General features: G+C 44.3%; 1 protein-coding gene across 5 annotated transcripts in view; it reads left to right on the plus strand.

Annotated features, from left to right (window-relative positions):
• The window catches only part of gramd1ba (GRAM domain containing 1Ba), a 107,176-nt gene that overhangs the window by 26,921 nt on the left and 64,332 nt on the right, over window positions 1–15,923 (plus strand). Inside the window, exon 1 of one of the 5 annotated variants that reach the window (XM_064982178.1) lies at window positions 7,866–8,268. The exons of the other annotated variants lie outside the window; for them this stretch is intronic. Within the exon in view, the coding sequence (XP_064838250.1) occupies window positions 8,246–8,268 (23 nt within the window). The 5' untranslated portion in view covers window positions 7,866–8,245. Of the gene's footprint in view, window positions 1–7,865; window positions 8,269–15,923 lie in introns of those variants that run through there. 5 annotated transcript variants of the gene reach the window in all.

Here is a 15,923-nt window from a genome sequence, read left to right on the forward strand (position 1 = left end):
AAATACACCTCTGCTGTCTTCAACCAAGATCTCAGCGATCACTGCCTCATTGCCTGCATCCGTAATGGGGCAGCGGTCAAACGACCTCCACTCATCACTGTCAAACGCTCCCTGAAACACTTCAGCGAGCAGGCCTTTCTAATCGACCTGGCCGGGGTATCCTGGAAGGATATTGATCTCATCCCATCAGTAGAGGATGCCTGGATATTTTTTTAAATGCCCTCCTAACCATCTTAAATAAACATGCCCCATTCAAGAAATTTAGAACCAGGAACAGATATAGCCCTTGTTTCTCCCCAGACCTGACTGCCCTTAACCAACACAAAAACATCCTATGGCGTTCTGCATTAGCATCGAACAGCCCCCATGATATGCAGCTGTTCAGGGAAGCTAGAAACCATTATACACAGCCAGTTAGAAAAGCCAAGGCTAGCTTTTTCAAGCAGAAATTTGCTTCCTGCAACACTAACTCAAAAAAGTTCTGGGACACTGTGAAGTCCATGGAGAATAAGAACACCTCCTCCCAACTGCCCACTGCACTGAAGATAGGAAACACTGTCATCACTGATAAATCCACCATAATTGAGAATTTCAATAAGCATTTTTCTACGGCGAGCCATGCTTTCCACCTGGCTACTCCTACCCCTGTCAACAGCACTGCACCTCCCACAGCAACTCGCCCAAGCCTTCCCCATTTCTCCTTCTCCCAAATCCGTTCAGCTGATGTTCTGAAAGAGCTGCAAAATCGGGACCCCTACAAATCAGCCGGGCTAGACAATCTTGACCCTTTCTTTCTAAAATGATCTGCCAAAATTGTTTTCACCCCTATAACTAGCCTGTTCAACCTCTCTTTCGTGTCGTCTGAGATTCCCAAAGATTGGAAAGCAGCTGCGGTCATCCCCCTTTTCAAAGGGGGGGACACTCTTGACCCAAACTGCTACAGACCTATATCTATCATACAATGCCTTTCTAAGGTCTTCGAAAGCCAAGTCAACAAACAGATTACCGACCATTTAGAATCTCACCATACCTTCTCTGCTATGCAATCTGGTTTCAGAGCTGGTCATGGGTGCACCTCAGTCAAGGTCCTAAACGATATCTTAACCGCCATCGATAAGAAACATTACTGTGCAGCCGTATTCATTGATCTGGCCAAGGCTTTCGACTCTGTCAATCACCACATCCTCATCGGCAGACTCGACAGCCTTGGTTTCTCAAATGATTGCCTCGCCTGGTTCACCAACTACTTCTCTGATAGAGTTCAGTGTGTCAAATCAGAGGGTCTGCTGTCTGGACCTCTGGCAGTCTCTATGGGGATGCCACAGGGTTCAATTCTTGGACCGACTCTTCTCTATATACATCAATGAGGTCGCTCTTGCTGCTGGTGAGTCTCTGATCCACCTCTACGCAGACGACACCATTCTGTATACTTCTGGCCCTTCTTTGGACACTGTGTTAACAACCCTCCAGGCAAGCTTCAATGCCATACAACTCTCCTTCCGTGGCCTCCAATTGCTCTTAAATACAAGTAAAACTAAATGCATGCTCTTCAACCGATCGCTACTTGCACCTGCCCGCCTGTCCAACATCACTACTCTGGACGGCTCTGACTTAGAATACGTGGACAACTACAAATACTTAGGTGTCTGGTTAGACTGTAAACTCTCCTTCCAGACCCATATCAAACATCTCCAAAGTTAAATCTAGAATTGGCTTCCTATTTCGCAACAAAGCATCCTTCACTCATGCTGCCAAACATACCCTTGTAAAACTGACCATCCTACCAATCCTCGACTTCGGCGATGTCATTAACAAAATAGCCTCCAATACCCTACTCAACAAATTGGATGCAGTCTATCACAGTGCAATCCGTTTTGTCACCAATGCCCCATATACTACCCACCATTGCGACCTGTACGCTCTCGTTGGCTGGCCCTCGCTTCATACTCGTCGCCAAACCCACTGGCTCCATGTCATCTACAAGACCCTGCTAGGTAAAGTCCCCCTTATCTCAGCTCACTGGTCACCATAGCATCTCCCACCTGTAGCACACGCTCCAGCAGGTATATCTCTCTAGTCACCCCCAAAACCAATTATTTCTTTGGCCGCCTCTCCTTCCAGTTCTCTGCTGCCAATGACTGGAACGAACTACAAAAAGCACTGAAACTGGAAACACTTATCTCCCTCACTAGCTTTAAGCACCAACTGTCAGAGCAGCTCACAGATTACTGCACCTGTACAAAGCCCACCTATATTTTAGCCCAAACAACTACCTCTTTCCCTACTGTATTTAATTTATTTATTTAGCTCCTTTGCACCCCATTATTTTTATTTCTACTTTGCACATTCTTCCATTGCAAATCTACCATTCCAGTGTTTTTGTTACGGCTTTCTAGGTGTGAAGGAGAGTCGGACCAAAATGCGGCGTGTAGATTGCGATCCATGTTTATTAAACTGAAGCAACACAAATCTAAATACAAACACTACAAAACAATAAACATAACGACCATGGCCTAGTAGTCCTCACCCAGAACCCCACTGGACTGAGGGGCAGCTCGGGACTGAGGGGCAGCTCGGGACTGAGGGGCAGCTCGGGACTGAGGGACAGCTCGGGACTGAGGGACAGCTCGGGACTGAGGGACAGCTCGGGACTGTGGGACAGCTCGGGACTGAGGGACAGCTCGGGACTGAGGGGTAGCTCGGCACTGAGGGGTAGCTCGGCACTGAGGGGTAGCTCGGCACTGAGGGGTAGCTCGGCACTGAGGGGTAGCTCGGCACTGAGGGGTAGCTCGGCACTGAGAGGAAGCTCGGCACTGAGAGGAAGCTCAGCACTGAGAAGAAGCTCAGCACTGAGAGGAAGCTCAGGCAGGTAGTTGGATCTGGCAGATCCTGGCTGGCTGGCGGTTCTGGCAGATCCTGGCTAACTAGCGGATCTGGAAGAGTCTGGCTGACTGGCAGATCTGGAAGAGTCTGGAAGAGTCTGGCTGACTGGCGGATCTGGAAGAGTCTGGCTGACTGGCGGATCTGGAAGAGTCTGGCTGACTGGCGGATCTGGAAGAGTCTGGCTGACTGGCGGTTCTGGTAGAGTCTGGCTGACTGGCGGATCTGGTAGAGTCTGGCTGACTGGCAGATCTGGAAGAGTCTGGCTGACTGGCGGATCCTGGCAGACTGACGGATCTGGCTGCTCCATGCTGACTGGCAGCTCTGGCTGCTCCATGCTGACTGGCGGCTCTGGCTGCTCCATGCTGACTGGCGGCTCTGGCTGCTCCATGCTGACTGGCGGCTCTAGCTGCTCCATACTGACTGACATCTCTGGCGGCTTCTTGCAGATTGGCATGTCTGGCGTCTCCATACAGACTGGCAGCTCCTTGCAGACTGGCATCTCCTTGCAGACTGGAAGCTCCTTGCAGACTGACTGCTCTGGAAGCTTCTTGCAGACTGACTGCTCTGGCTGCTCTATGCAGACTGGCAGCTCTGGCTGCTCCATGCAGACTGGCAGCTCTGGCTGCTCCATGCAGGCTGGCAGCTCTGGCTGCGCTGAACAGGCAGGAGACTCCGGCAGCGCTGTAGAGGAGGAAGGCTCTGACAGCGCTAAACAGGCGGGAGACTCCAGCAGCGCAGGAGAGGAGGAAGGCTCTGGCAGCGCTGGAGAAGAGAAAGGCTCTGGGTGCGCTGAACAGGCGGGAGACTCCGGCAGCGCAGGAGAGGAGGAAGGCTCTGGCAGCGCTGGAGAGGCGAGGCGCACTGTAGGCCTGATGCGTGGTGCTGGCACTGGGCCGAGGACACGCACAGGAAGCCTGGTGCGGGGAGCTGCCACCGGAGGGCTGGTGTGTGGAGGTGGCACAGGATGGGCTAGACAGTGAAGGTGTACTGGAGATCTTGAGAGCAGGGCTGGCACAGGACGTGCAAGGTTAGGGAGGTGCACAGGAGGCCTGGTGCGTGAGGCTGGCACCATCTTCACCAGCCGACTAACACGCACCTCAGGACGAGTATGAAGCGCTGACCCAGGTGCCATCAAATCCCCTACACGCTCCGTCGGGCGAATTCCATGCTTAAAGCACCAACACAGCATCTCCCTCATTTCTCTCTCCTCCAATTTCCCCATTAACTCCTTCACAGTCTCTGCTTCGCTCACCTCCAACACCGGCTCTGGTTCTGGTCTCCTCCTTGGCTCCTCACGATAAACAGGGGGAGTTGGCTCAGGTCTGACTCCTGACTCTGCCACACTCTCCCTGAGCCCCCCCCCCAAGAAATTTTTGGGGCTGACTCTCAGGCTTCCATCCGCATCGCCGTGCTGCCTCTTCATACCCGCGCCTCTCCGCTTTCATCGCCTCCAGTTCTTCCTTGGGGCGGCGATATTCTCCAGGCTGTTCCCAGGGTCCTTCTCCGTCAAGGATCTCCTCCCAAGTCCATTTCTCCAAGTAATGCAGCCTCTCCCACTGCTGCTGCTGCTGCTGCTTCTGTTGCTTCTCCTGCTGTTGCTGCTGCTGCCTCTGTTGATTCTCCTGATTCCAGCGCCTCTCCGCTTTCGCCGCCTCCAGTTCTTCCTTGGAGCGGTGATATTCTCCAGGCTTTGCCCAGGGTCCTTCTCCGTTTAGGATTTCCTTCCAAGTCCAGAATTCCTTATTTCGTATCTCCTGCTGCTGCTGTTGCTTCTCCTGCTGCTCCTGCCTGTTGACACGCCGCTTGGTCCTGTTGGGGTGGGTGATTCTGTAATGGCTTTCTAGGTGTGAAGGAGAGTCGGACCAAAATGCGGCGTGTAGATTGAGATCCATGTTTATTAAACTGAAGCAACACGAATCTAAATACAAACACTACAAAACAATAAACGTAACGAAAACCGAAACAGCCTAATACTGGTGCAAATAAACACAGAACAAGGACATCAGGACACTAAGGACAATCACCCACGAAACACTCAAAGAATATGGCTGCCTAAATATGGTTCCCAATCAGAGACAACGATAAACACCTGCCTCTGATTGAGAACCACTTCAGACAGCCATAGACTTAACTAGAACACCCCACTAAGCTACAATCCCAATACAAACACACCACATACAAAAACCCATGCCACACCCTGGCCTGACCAAATATATGAAGATAAACACAAAATACTTCGACCAGGGCATGACAGTTTTACTTGCTATATTGTATTTACTTTGCCACCATGGCCTTTTTTTGCCTTTAACTCCCTTATCTCACCTCATTTGCTTACATCGCATATAGACTTGTTTCTACTGTATTATTGACTGTATGTTTGTTTTACTCCATGTGTAACTCAGTGTCGTTGTATGTGTCGAACTGCTTTGCTTTATCTTGGCCAGGTCGCAATTGTAAATGAGAACTTGTTCTCAACTTGCCTACCTGGTTAAATAAAGGTGAAATAAATAAATGAAAATAAAAAGGGGAGGAGACAGGTTAAGGAGACAGGTTATTTTTAAGCTTTGAGACAATTAAGACATGGATTGTGTATGTATGCCATTCAGAGGGATATTGAAGTGCCTCTGAACAGGTATTACGTTCCAGGTGCATTGGTGTGAAGGTGTCAAGAACTGCAACGCTGCTGGGTTATTCACTCTCAACAGTTTCCTGTGTGTACAGTATCAAGAATGGTCCACCACCCAAAGGACATCCAGCCAACTTGACACAACTGTGGGAAGCATTGGATTCAACATGGTCCAGCATCCCTGTGGAGTCCATGCCTCTTCAAATATGAGGTTTTCCTAATGTTTGGTATACCCAGTGTATATAGCACTTTTCAATGACCCAAAGTCTCCCCCTCTCTTCACTGCTGTCTAAAAATAGTAAGAATAATACTTTAGTGTTACCAGGGCTAAATGCAACACTGGTCAGTTGTAGCAGGTACATTGTAGTGATACATCCCTGTCTGAGTACCAGTGTAAAGTTTTTTTGGGACATTCACGTCATCAATATGTTGCTACTGGATGTGTTGAGAAGTTATTCAAATGCAGTGAAAAAACATTTTTCAATCTTAAATTAATCCAAATCGATTATGAATGTGTAAAAAATACAATCATTTTCAAACCCACTTTCTGTTGATTAAAGCGCAGTCAAACGTGTGGTGCGGGTTAGTAAGGGGGTACTCGGGGAAGGTTGAAGTTCAAAAAGCCTACTTTCTTTAGGTAACCGCTGTGATTAAATGGTAGGCTGTAGGCACATCACTGTTGCAGTCCTCTCTGTTACTAGACTGTGGAATCGACCAGACTAGAAACACTCATACTGATATTTTATGTGTTTTACCAGATTAGGATGGATTGATTTGCATTCATGAAACCTGAATGTACGTGACACAAGTCATTGGTTTTGAGTGGTTTGAATTCCTGTGTCATCGTTGCACTACCCGTGCGTCTAAGGGGGGGTTTCCATGACAACAGTCCTTGGCCATGTGACACCCAGCCTTGGCCCAAGTGCATTTTGGGTAAGGTGACTCTGCAAAACTTGACTGTAGCAGGAAAGAGAGGGAGAAGGAAAGAGAGAGAAAGGGAGAAAGCCAGTGTCCACTCCCTCCCTCCGTCTCTCTCTCCAACTCCCTCTTCAGTCCTTCCCCTTTTCCCTGTTGGCGTGCTGCCAAAATGTGCTGAAGCAGGACGTATAGTGCAGGGAGCAAAGCAAGGCTAATTTTTTGACCCAGAGCTCAAACCAAATGAGGAAGGAGTCTGAAAATGAAATGGTCACTTAAGGCTCCTGTTGATTTAAACAAAAACAGCATATAAATAGCTTCTTTAACTTAGACACACGTGCTGTAAGAAAATGGCCTGTAGTATTATTATAGACGATACGGGGATTGCATTGTGTGCACCATGTACAAAATGCAGCGTGTTTACTTGAACAGGGTAATCATCTCCTTCTCACAGACATTGATTTAAGAAAAGTTACAACATAAATTGTGTCACAGATGATAATTTTACTCCCCCTGTCTATATAATATCTTAGTTAGTTTGCGTGTGTACTTTAGTTAAATGTTACCCAAGAGGTCCATAAATTACAATAAATTAGAATACTGACTTACAATATCAGTGGCTTAGCAGTGTGGTTAGGTTTAGCAGGGTGGTTAGGGTTAGCAGTGTGGTTAGGGTTAAGCATTAGGATTAGCATTGTGGTTAAGGTTAGGCTTATGATCAGATTTGATGAGTTTGTGGCTTTGCCAGCTAGTGACCACTCTGCAGTTTTCCCTCCAGGGCAAGAATGATGACAAAATATGCCAACCTGTGACAATGAATGTGACTTGACCAAAGAGAAAATTTGAAGTTGGAAATATGGAAATTGACTCAGCCACAGGCACATACAAGCACACACATATACAAAACAGTACAATTAGGTTTCCCTAATTTTCATTCACACACACACACATTATCTTTCTCTCTCACAGCCACACCGACACACACACACGCAGTGTGCTCCATCTATCCCGCATTAAGAGATTAGAGAGCCAGCTGCTAGGACTGACGGATACTGGAGTTTGTGGCCACACACACACTGTAATCCCCTCTGAGGGTCTGACTCTAACAGACATGAGAGAGTGTGTGTGTGTGAAATAGAGAGGGAAAAGGTACCGTTAGGTTGGCGCCACAGTACTGTTCTGTTGGGGGGAGGAGCTAAGCTCATAGAGAGAAAGAGGGGGCTCGCTGGATTGGATGTGAGAGGAACGGAGCATGCCCAATAGGTCTCTCAGCCCTGCAAGCGACTCAGCTCTTGCTTTCATCTGCAGAGCGAGAGAGAGTAAGTGAGTCTACTGCATATGGGAGAGTTTGCATGTGAGCAGCTGCTACCACCGTACACACACACACACACACACACACACACACACACACACACACACACACACACACACACACACACACACACACACACACACACACACACACACTCACTCACACTCACTCACACACTCACACTCAAACTCAAACTCTCATCCACAAACACACACAGATGAGGCTGAAAGTGTTTGGGACAGGCAGCAGGAAAGGACAGCTTTATCAGCACTAGTGTTAGCATTGTAGCATTTTCAGCTAGCTGGCTCCTCTTCTCCTTCCTCCGTTTCTCTGTGAGCCAGGGCAAGCTCCCCTCTTTCTCCCCCTCACATGGGCCCTGCGGACAGACCTAGGGCCCCGGGACTACCCCTCCTGTTGCCACTCAACATGGCAAGGAATGACTGGCCGTCCGAGTGGGGAGACCTCACTATGGGCATTGGACAGCAACGCTTCTGCTCATCGCTGCACTAATGAAGGGCTTCAAGCTCGCCTGGTAAGACTAATATCTGTCTTTATTGGGAGACACTGATGATAGGGGTAGGAGGAAGAAGATGAGGTTTAGGAGGAGGAGTAGCCGAGTGCTTCCCTGCCCTGACCTGCTATTTCCTCAATCCTTCCCTTCCTTCGTCTTCTCTCTCTTTCTTTCACACCATCTGTCCATTCCTGGCATCAATGATGGGAGATTTTTACTGAGCCCTTTATAATATGGCAGCCTTGAAGAGAGCATCATATTCCTCTCCTCTCATTGGTTCGTGTCTCCTCTCATCAGCCTCTTCTAGTTTCTTTTCCCTGCATTTTTTCTCAGTTATCCTCATCTCTCCTGTCCTTGTTTCTCATTTCCTCTCCCCAGTTCATCTTGGTTTTCATTGGTTCTGCTCAGTTCTCCTCTCCTCTATTCTCCTCGATTAACCTCTGTTTCCAGTGTTTGTGAATGCGTCTCCCTCCTGCCTCTGTCATATATTGTTATTACTGGCCTCCACTGATTGTTACACTAGGGAGTGAGGGAGAGAGAGAACGTTAGCCTGATGCCATCATTGAAGTCATTTGTGGTGAGGGGCATTGTATAAACCAAAGTCATCAACGATTGGATTGTCTCTAACCAATCAGAGTATCAAATTTTACCCACGTGTGTTCTGGCTCTGGCCCAACTCATCGGTTTCTGTACCAATTAGACGGCCCTGAATGTGTTTGCATTCGGTGAAGGGTTGGGGAGGTTCTCTGATCCAGACTCATTGCGGAGATGAACTAACGTCCGTGGGCGTGGTATAGCATTTGGCCGGAGCAGGGAGTCTGGTTAGCCAGGCAAAGAGAACACAACAGTAACACCACTGTCAGTGGCATTCTGAGCAATATTTTTCTCCCACAGTGTCCCGAAGTTTCTCCACTTAATTTTAGATCTCCATTCTTCAATCCTCCTCTCCCCTCATTGCGCGTTTGTTTTGAATAACCCAAAATCAAATAAAATTGTATTTGTCATATGCTTCGTAAACAACAGGTGTAGATTAACAGTGAAATGCTTATTTACGGACCTTGCCAACAATGCAGAGAGAAAAATTAAATAAAAATTATAACACAAGGAATAAATACACAATGAATAACGATACACAGGGTACAAGTACCGAGTCGATGTGCAGGGGTACGAGGTAATTGACGTAGATATGTACGTAGAGGTAGGGATAAAGTGACTTGGCAACAGGATAGATGATGAGCAGTAGCAGCAGAGTATGTGATGAGTCAAAATAGTTAGTGCAAAGGGGGGTCAATGCAGATAGTTAACCAAATATCTACCAGGACTATTTAGCAGTCTTATGACTTATGGTAGAAGCTGTTCAGGGTCCTGTTGGTTCCAGACTTGATGCATCAGTACCGCTTGCCATGCAGCAGCAGAGAGAACAGTTGACGTGTGGGTGTACATGTATTTGTGAATTTCCTTGCACTAGTGTGTACACTGTATGATGTGCATGTGTGCACATGGTCACATCTGAAATTATTGTCAGCATTGATAAAGATGAGCAAAAATGACTGTATAAAATAAATGATACAAATACTGAACTATATTGTATGCTCCAAACATTTTGACAATTACCTTATTTTATACTAATACAATTGCTCAGAGAAAGATTTTGTTTAACCAGTAATACTTTTTTTCCTTCATACAGAATCTTTCCAGATCTTTGATATCCTTTGTCTGTGCTTATAGACTGCCCTCTTCAATTCAAACCACAGGTTTTCAATGGGGTTCAATGGGGTTCAAGTCCGGAGATGGAGATGGCCATTGCAAAAGGTTGAGTTTGTGGTCAATTAACCATTTCTTTGTGCTTGGGGTTATTGTCTTGCTGCCAGATATACTTGCAGCCAAGTTAAAGATGCACAAAAAAAACAAAAAAAACCTACTCCCCCATTATTGTAATGTTTACGAGGTCAGCATGTCCTGGGGGTATGGTGTTTGTGTCTGAAACCTTCTCACTCACCATTATTCACAAATCATTCAAGATGTTCCATAATCCTGGTAGCATCCACATTCATGCAGAAGTGTTTAGAAACATATTCCATTCTTATTTTCAGTAAAAGTCACTCCAAAATGACATGTTATTTATAAATTAATTCCTATTGGGCGCAAAATAATCTGAAACAAAACCAAAACGAGCAGCAAATGCAACCAACAAATTTGTAGAGTCACAAACTTGATATAGTCATTGCATCGTATGAATATGGGACCAAATACTTTTTAAATAGTTTAATACACATAAGGGAATTTATCCCAATACTTTTGGTCCCCTTACATGGGGGGTACTATGTACAAAAAGTGCAGTAATTTCTAAACGGTTCATTAACGGTATATTAATGGGTCTGCATAGAACCATACCGTACATTTTGACGATGCGCACGCATGCACACACACTCCACATTCCCTAAAATGGGAAGCCTAGGGAAGTTCCATGGCAGAAATCAGCTAAAGATGGGTCAGAACCCGGTGTAAATCAGTGACGCCTCACAAAAATTCTAACCAACCAAATGCCTTACTTGGACGGAGTTACTGTTCACCAGATTAGTGCTGTGGAAGCAACAGTGTGTGAGGATAAAAAACAAGCACTGATGACAAAACATTTTTACAGCACACTGGTTCACACAGCATTTCTGTTATTTCGAAATGAGCTAAAGCTGATAGGCTAATTGACGTAATTTGAGTCAATTGTATGTGTACCTGTGGATTTCAAGGCCGACCTTCGAACTTAGTGGGAAAATGGGAAAATCAAAAGAAATAAGCCAAGACCTCAGAATTCTTTTTTGTAGACTTCCACAAGTCTGGTTCATCCTTGGGAGCAATTTCCAAATGCCTGAAGGTACCACATTCACCTGTGCAAACAATAGTATGTAAGTATAAACACCATGGGATCACGCAGCCGTCATGCCACTCAGGAAGAAGACGTGTTCCGTCTCCTTTAGATTAACATACTTTGGTGCGAAAAGTGCAAATCAATCTCAGAACAACAGCAAAGGACCTTGTGAAGATGCTGTAGGAAACGGGTACAAAATTATCTATATCCACTGTTAAACGAGTCCTATATTGACATAACCTGAAAGGCCACTCAGAAAGGAAGAAGCCACTGCTCCAAAACCACCATAAAAAAGCCAGACTACGGTTTGCAACTGCACATGGGGACAAATATTGTACTTTTTGGAGAAATGTCCTCTGGTCTGATAAAAGCAATAATAGACCTGTTTGGCCATGATGACCATCGTTATGTTTGGAGGAAAAAAGGGGAGGCTTGCAAACCGAAGAACACCATCCCAACAATAAAGCACGTCAGGAAGTTAAAGCTTGGTCGCAAATGGGTCTTCCAAATGGACAATGACCCCAAGCATACTTCCAAAGTTGTGGCAAAATGGCTTAAGACAACAAAGTCAAGGTTTTGGAGTGGCCATCACAAAGCCCTGACCTCAATCCCATAGAAAATTTGTGGGCAGAACTGAAAAAGTGTTTGCGAGCAAGGATGCCTACAAACCTGACTAAGTTAAACCAGCTCTGTCAGGAGGAATGGGCCAAAATTCACCCAACTTATTGTGGGAAGGCTACCCAAAACGTTTGACCCAAGTTTAACAATTTGAAGGCTATGCCACCAAATACTAATTGAGTGTATGTTTACTTCTGACCCCGTGGAAATGTGATGAAAGACATAAAAGCTGAAATAAATCATTCTCTCTACTATTATTCTGACATTTCACATTAAAACAAAGTAGTCATCCTAACTTACCTGAGACAGAGAATTTTTACCAGGATAAAATGTCAGGAATTGTGAAAAACTGAGTTTAAATGTATTTGGCTAAGGTGTATGTAAACTTCTGACTTCAACTGTATATTCTCCACTATTTACTCTCAAATTGAAAATCATGCAAGACTACAAATCCCTGCAAGCTCCTGCATGTCATCTCGAGCTGACACCTTTGCTAACAGGTATTGTCAATTTAAAACTTGCACAAGACCGTTCACAGAATTGTCAATTTAAAGAAATGTATCCAATTTATTCATTACTAAATTTAGCTAACATTAGATAGTTAATCCAGAGATGCTTACCTTTGCCTCGATTCGGCAGTCTCTTCCAGATCATCATGGTGTTTGTAGTTCTTTATCATTAGCTGCTAATTACCATTTCATTTTTGTGGTAAATTGAAATGAATATATTGTTAAAAGTCACCTTGTCCTAGAGAGATATACACATGCACACCAGGGTAAGCCTACACAAAACACAGCCGTTTTTTAAGTGCATCTAAAATTCCCTATGGGAGAAATGAGTAGTGGGAAAACAATTGGAACCATTTCGCTGTTTGACCACTAGGTTTTATGGGCATTATGAATCATACTGTGGTACTCTATTGTCACCAGCACAATGTGCACCTGTGTTATGATCATGCTGTTTAATCAGCTTCTTGATATGCCGTACCTGTCAGGTGAATGGATTATCTTTGGCAAAGGAGAAATGCTCACTAAAAGGGATGTAAATACATTTGTGCACAACATTTTTGAGAAATACGTTTTTTGTGCGTATGGAAAATGTCTGGGATCTTTTATTTCAGCTCCTGAAACATGACCAACACTACATGTTTTATTTATATTTTTGTTCAGTATACATTGTCTACTGGTATAATTTTAAATTGAGAACAAATAGTTCAACATGTAAAACATGTGTGAAAATAAGCTACTCTCTGCTTCAGATACCCTTAAGGCCAGTAATGCCCTCAAACTGTAGGTCTATGGCTGCATTGGCAATGCAGCCATATGATAAGCTGCTAAATGGATTCACATACCGTAGCTGATATACTGAGAGAGAGTGACAATCAAATAAAAGAGATGTGAGATCTTACAACTAGACAAAAAGGAAATGTTCATTTGAGAATATAATCTGGAGGCGAAAGAAACGCACACCTGTTTAGGCGAGGTGCTGGATGGCGAAGTAGAACACCTGTTTAGGCGAGGTGCTGGATGGCGAAGTAGAACACCTGTTTAGGCGAGGTGCTGGATGGCGAAGTAGAACAAAATTAAAGGAGAGACGCACACTCTAGGAGCTCAGATGCAATAATTGAATAACCCAATATCCAACGTTTCGACAGACTTCGTCAGTGTATGATGACAAACACTGCGGGTCACTAGTTTATATAGTGTCAAAGGACACACACAGGTGTCTGTAATCATGGCCGGGTGTGGTCTGATATCGTTGGTTATTTCTCAGATTTAAAAAATACTAAAAACATGAATCAGAGCATACGATCATAGATACAATTTGGCTATATAGGCCTACCAACATTTACAATGAATAGCAACATAACAATATAATCACAAGAATGGCTTCAGATCAAAGTCCACGTTGAGACCAAAGGGACCGAGGGTCTTTAATTTAAAGATCCAGGCAGCCTCTTGTTTTAACAATAAATTGTCGAGGTCACCCCCTCTCCTAGGGAGAGTGACATGTTTGATGCCGATATAACATAGGGATGAAATCGAGTGGTTCGCTTCCAAAAAGTGGGCCCCAACTGGGTATGTCAAGTTTTTGCACCTAATGGTGCTCCGAGATTCGTACTTTTAATTCGCGCTTTGTTTTACCCACATAATTTTTACCACAAGGACAAGTTATAAGATAAATAACATCCTTAGTGGAGCACGTGACCTTTGGGGAAACAGATCCCAATCAAAGGTGTTATCACTTCTTGAAATGTAACATCCAATCAAAATCTTGCTGGTCCGCTGGCTCCCAGCATTCAAACTGTTTTTTTCAATACAACATTCTCTAGACCTCCAAGGGAGGCGTGACACGATGTGATTTTGGAGGTTTGGCAACTTGAGACTGTTTGTCTACCAATCAGTTCAGAGCCGTTTGACCTTGTTGTGTTGGCTCTGCTGTGTGGTCATCGAATAGAATTGATAGGACAAGAGACAGAGGGGTCATTGAACAGATGTCAGCTGTTTGCTGTCTAAAAATGGCACCGCATGGATTTTTCTGTGTGTGCATGTTTTTGTCAACTGACAAGGCATGTAGGCCAACATTCCACCATATTGTTAGTCCTGTTTTTTTTGTCTACAATGTTGCAACTTGATTCTTCTATTGGTCTTAAAGCCAATGTTAAGCTGAATCCTGGACTATAAAATTATTCTTCAAAAGGAGCTTGCTTTTAAGTCCAGGAGTAGGCTTAATCCGCGTCTGGGAAACTGTCCCTTGACAGTTATATATATATTAAATTACTGAGGATATCGCCATCAATATTACCTATTCCATATCTAGATTGCTTTTCTATCTAGGTATGGAATAATACCTTTTCTGTCAGATGTTTTTTTTTTCACTGCCAGAACAATCCTTGATTGAAACGTTACAATACTTCACTCTGAGCCATGTTGTCCTCTTTGTGACTCTCTTATTTAATCAACCTCCTGCAGGGAAGCAGAGAAGACACAGATATGGTTATCTATTTGGGATGTGCATCTTTCCCTTTTAAGACAATTCGATACACATCTAGGTACATGGGCCCCGATATGATACTGGAACGATGTGTTTTGTTTGAAACGATTCTGTGCGATTCGGTTTGATTAGAGAACAAATCGATGCGTTTCGGTTCGATGCGATTGAATGCACTAACATTCTTGCATAAACACATTAATTTTCCAACCATCTTTGTGGTACCATTTGAAAGTTTACATTTGAATTGTGTTCCCATTTTAGTTCAGTTATCAGCAAAAAACAAATATTAAATAGCGTCTAAGCTACAAAATATGCACATATTTAAAAAATCAAGTTCATGCATGATTAAATAATTGAATATTTAAATATATATATATATATATATATATATATATATATATGTATAAACAATAAAAAAAACTTTATGTTTTTAAATTGTATCAACTCAAAAGTTTATTTTTTCCAATGATGAAAACATGGATTTCTCATGGAATGGTGGGGTGGTTCAAAATGGGTCAACTTTGAGCACCTCTATCTCCTTTGGCATTCGGGTCCAAAAAGTCATTTTCAGCCATTTCTTCCATGGGAAAACATATGGAAAGTTTTGTTTAAATCCTACGGGATGCTGTCAAAAGGGATTGAATTCATATGAATTTACCCTGTAAAATAAGAATGGAGAACCTCTGTCTATGAACTTGCTTTATTACAGTGATTCTCCCAGGGTAACGTCAAAGAAATGATGGCTTGGCGTTTTCTAAAATGGCAGACTAGCCTAACTACCACAAGGAGAAGAATTTGTGTGTACGCCAGACACTTTATCTTCTACAAGTAAAGTCATCACACAGTTCACTATATCACAGCTAAAGTAGAGAGTGTATGTCTGCCTTGAAAACCTCTCCATCTACATTATATAGGCTACACCTTCACAGCCCACGATTGGCTACATTTTGGCTCACTCAGCAGTTAGGTGCTCTCGGATATGACGATTTGGTTCAGTGTGCTGTGCGCTGAGGTCTGATTGGTTGCTTTTGGCTCAGGCCACATAGTGCTATGTGCAATCAGCAGAATAGTCCTGTGGGGATTCATATTCAGCGTTACTCAACAGAAAACAGTCTCTACAAGGCACAGTGAATGGTTGGTAATGTGGAAGCTGAAGCTATGCACTTTGAATGAAGCATAACATAGTGTGCCATATATT

The sequence above is a fragment of the Oncorhynchus masou genome, chromosome 12 (assembly GCF_036934945.1).
Source record: "Oncorhynchus masou masou isolate Uvic2021 chromosome 12, UVic_Omas_1.1, whole genome shotgun sequence".
Classification (NCBI taxonomy): Eukaryota; Metazoa; Chordata; class Actinopteri; order Salmoniformes; family Salmonidae; genus Oncorhynchus; species Oncorhynchus masou.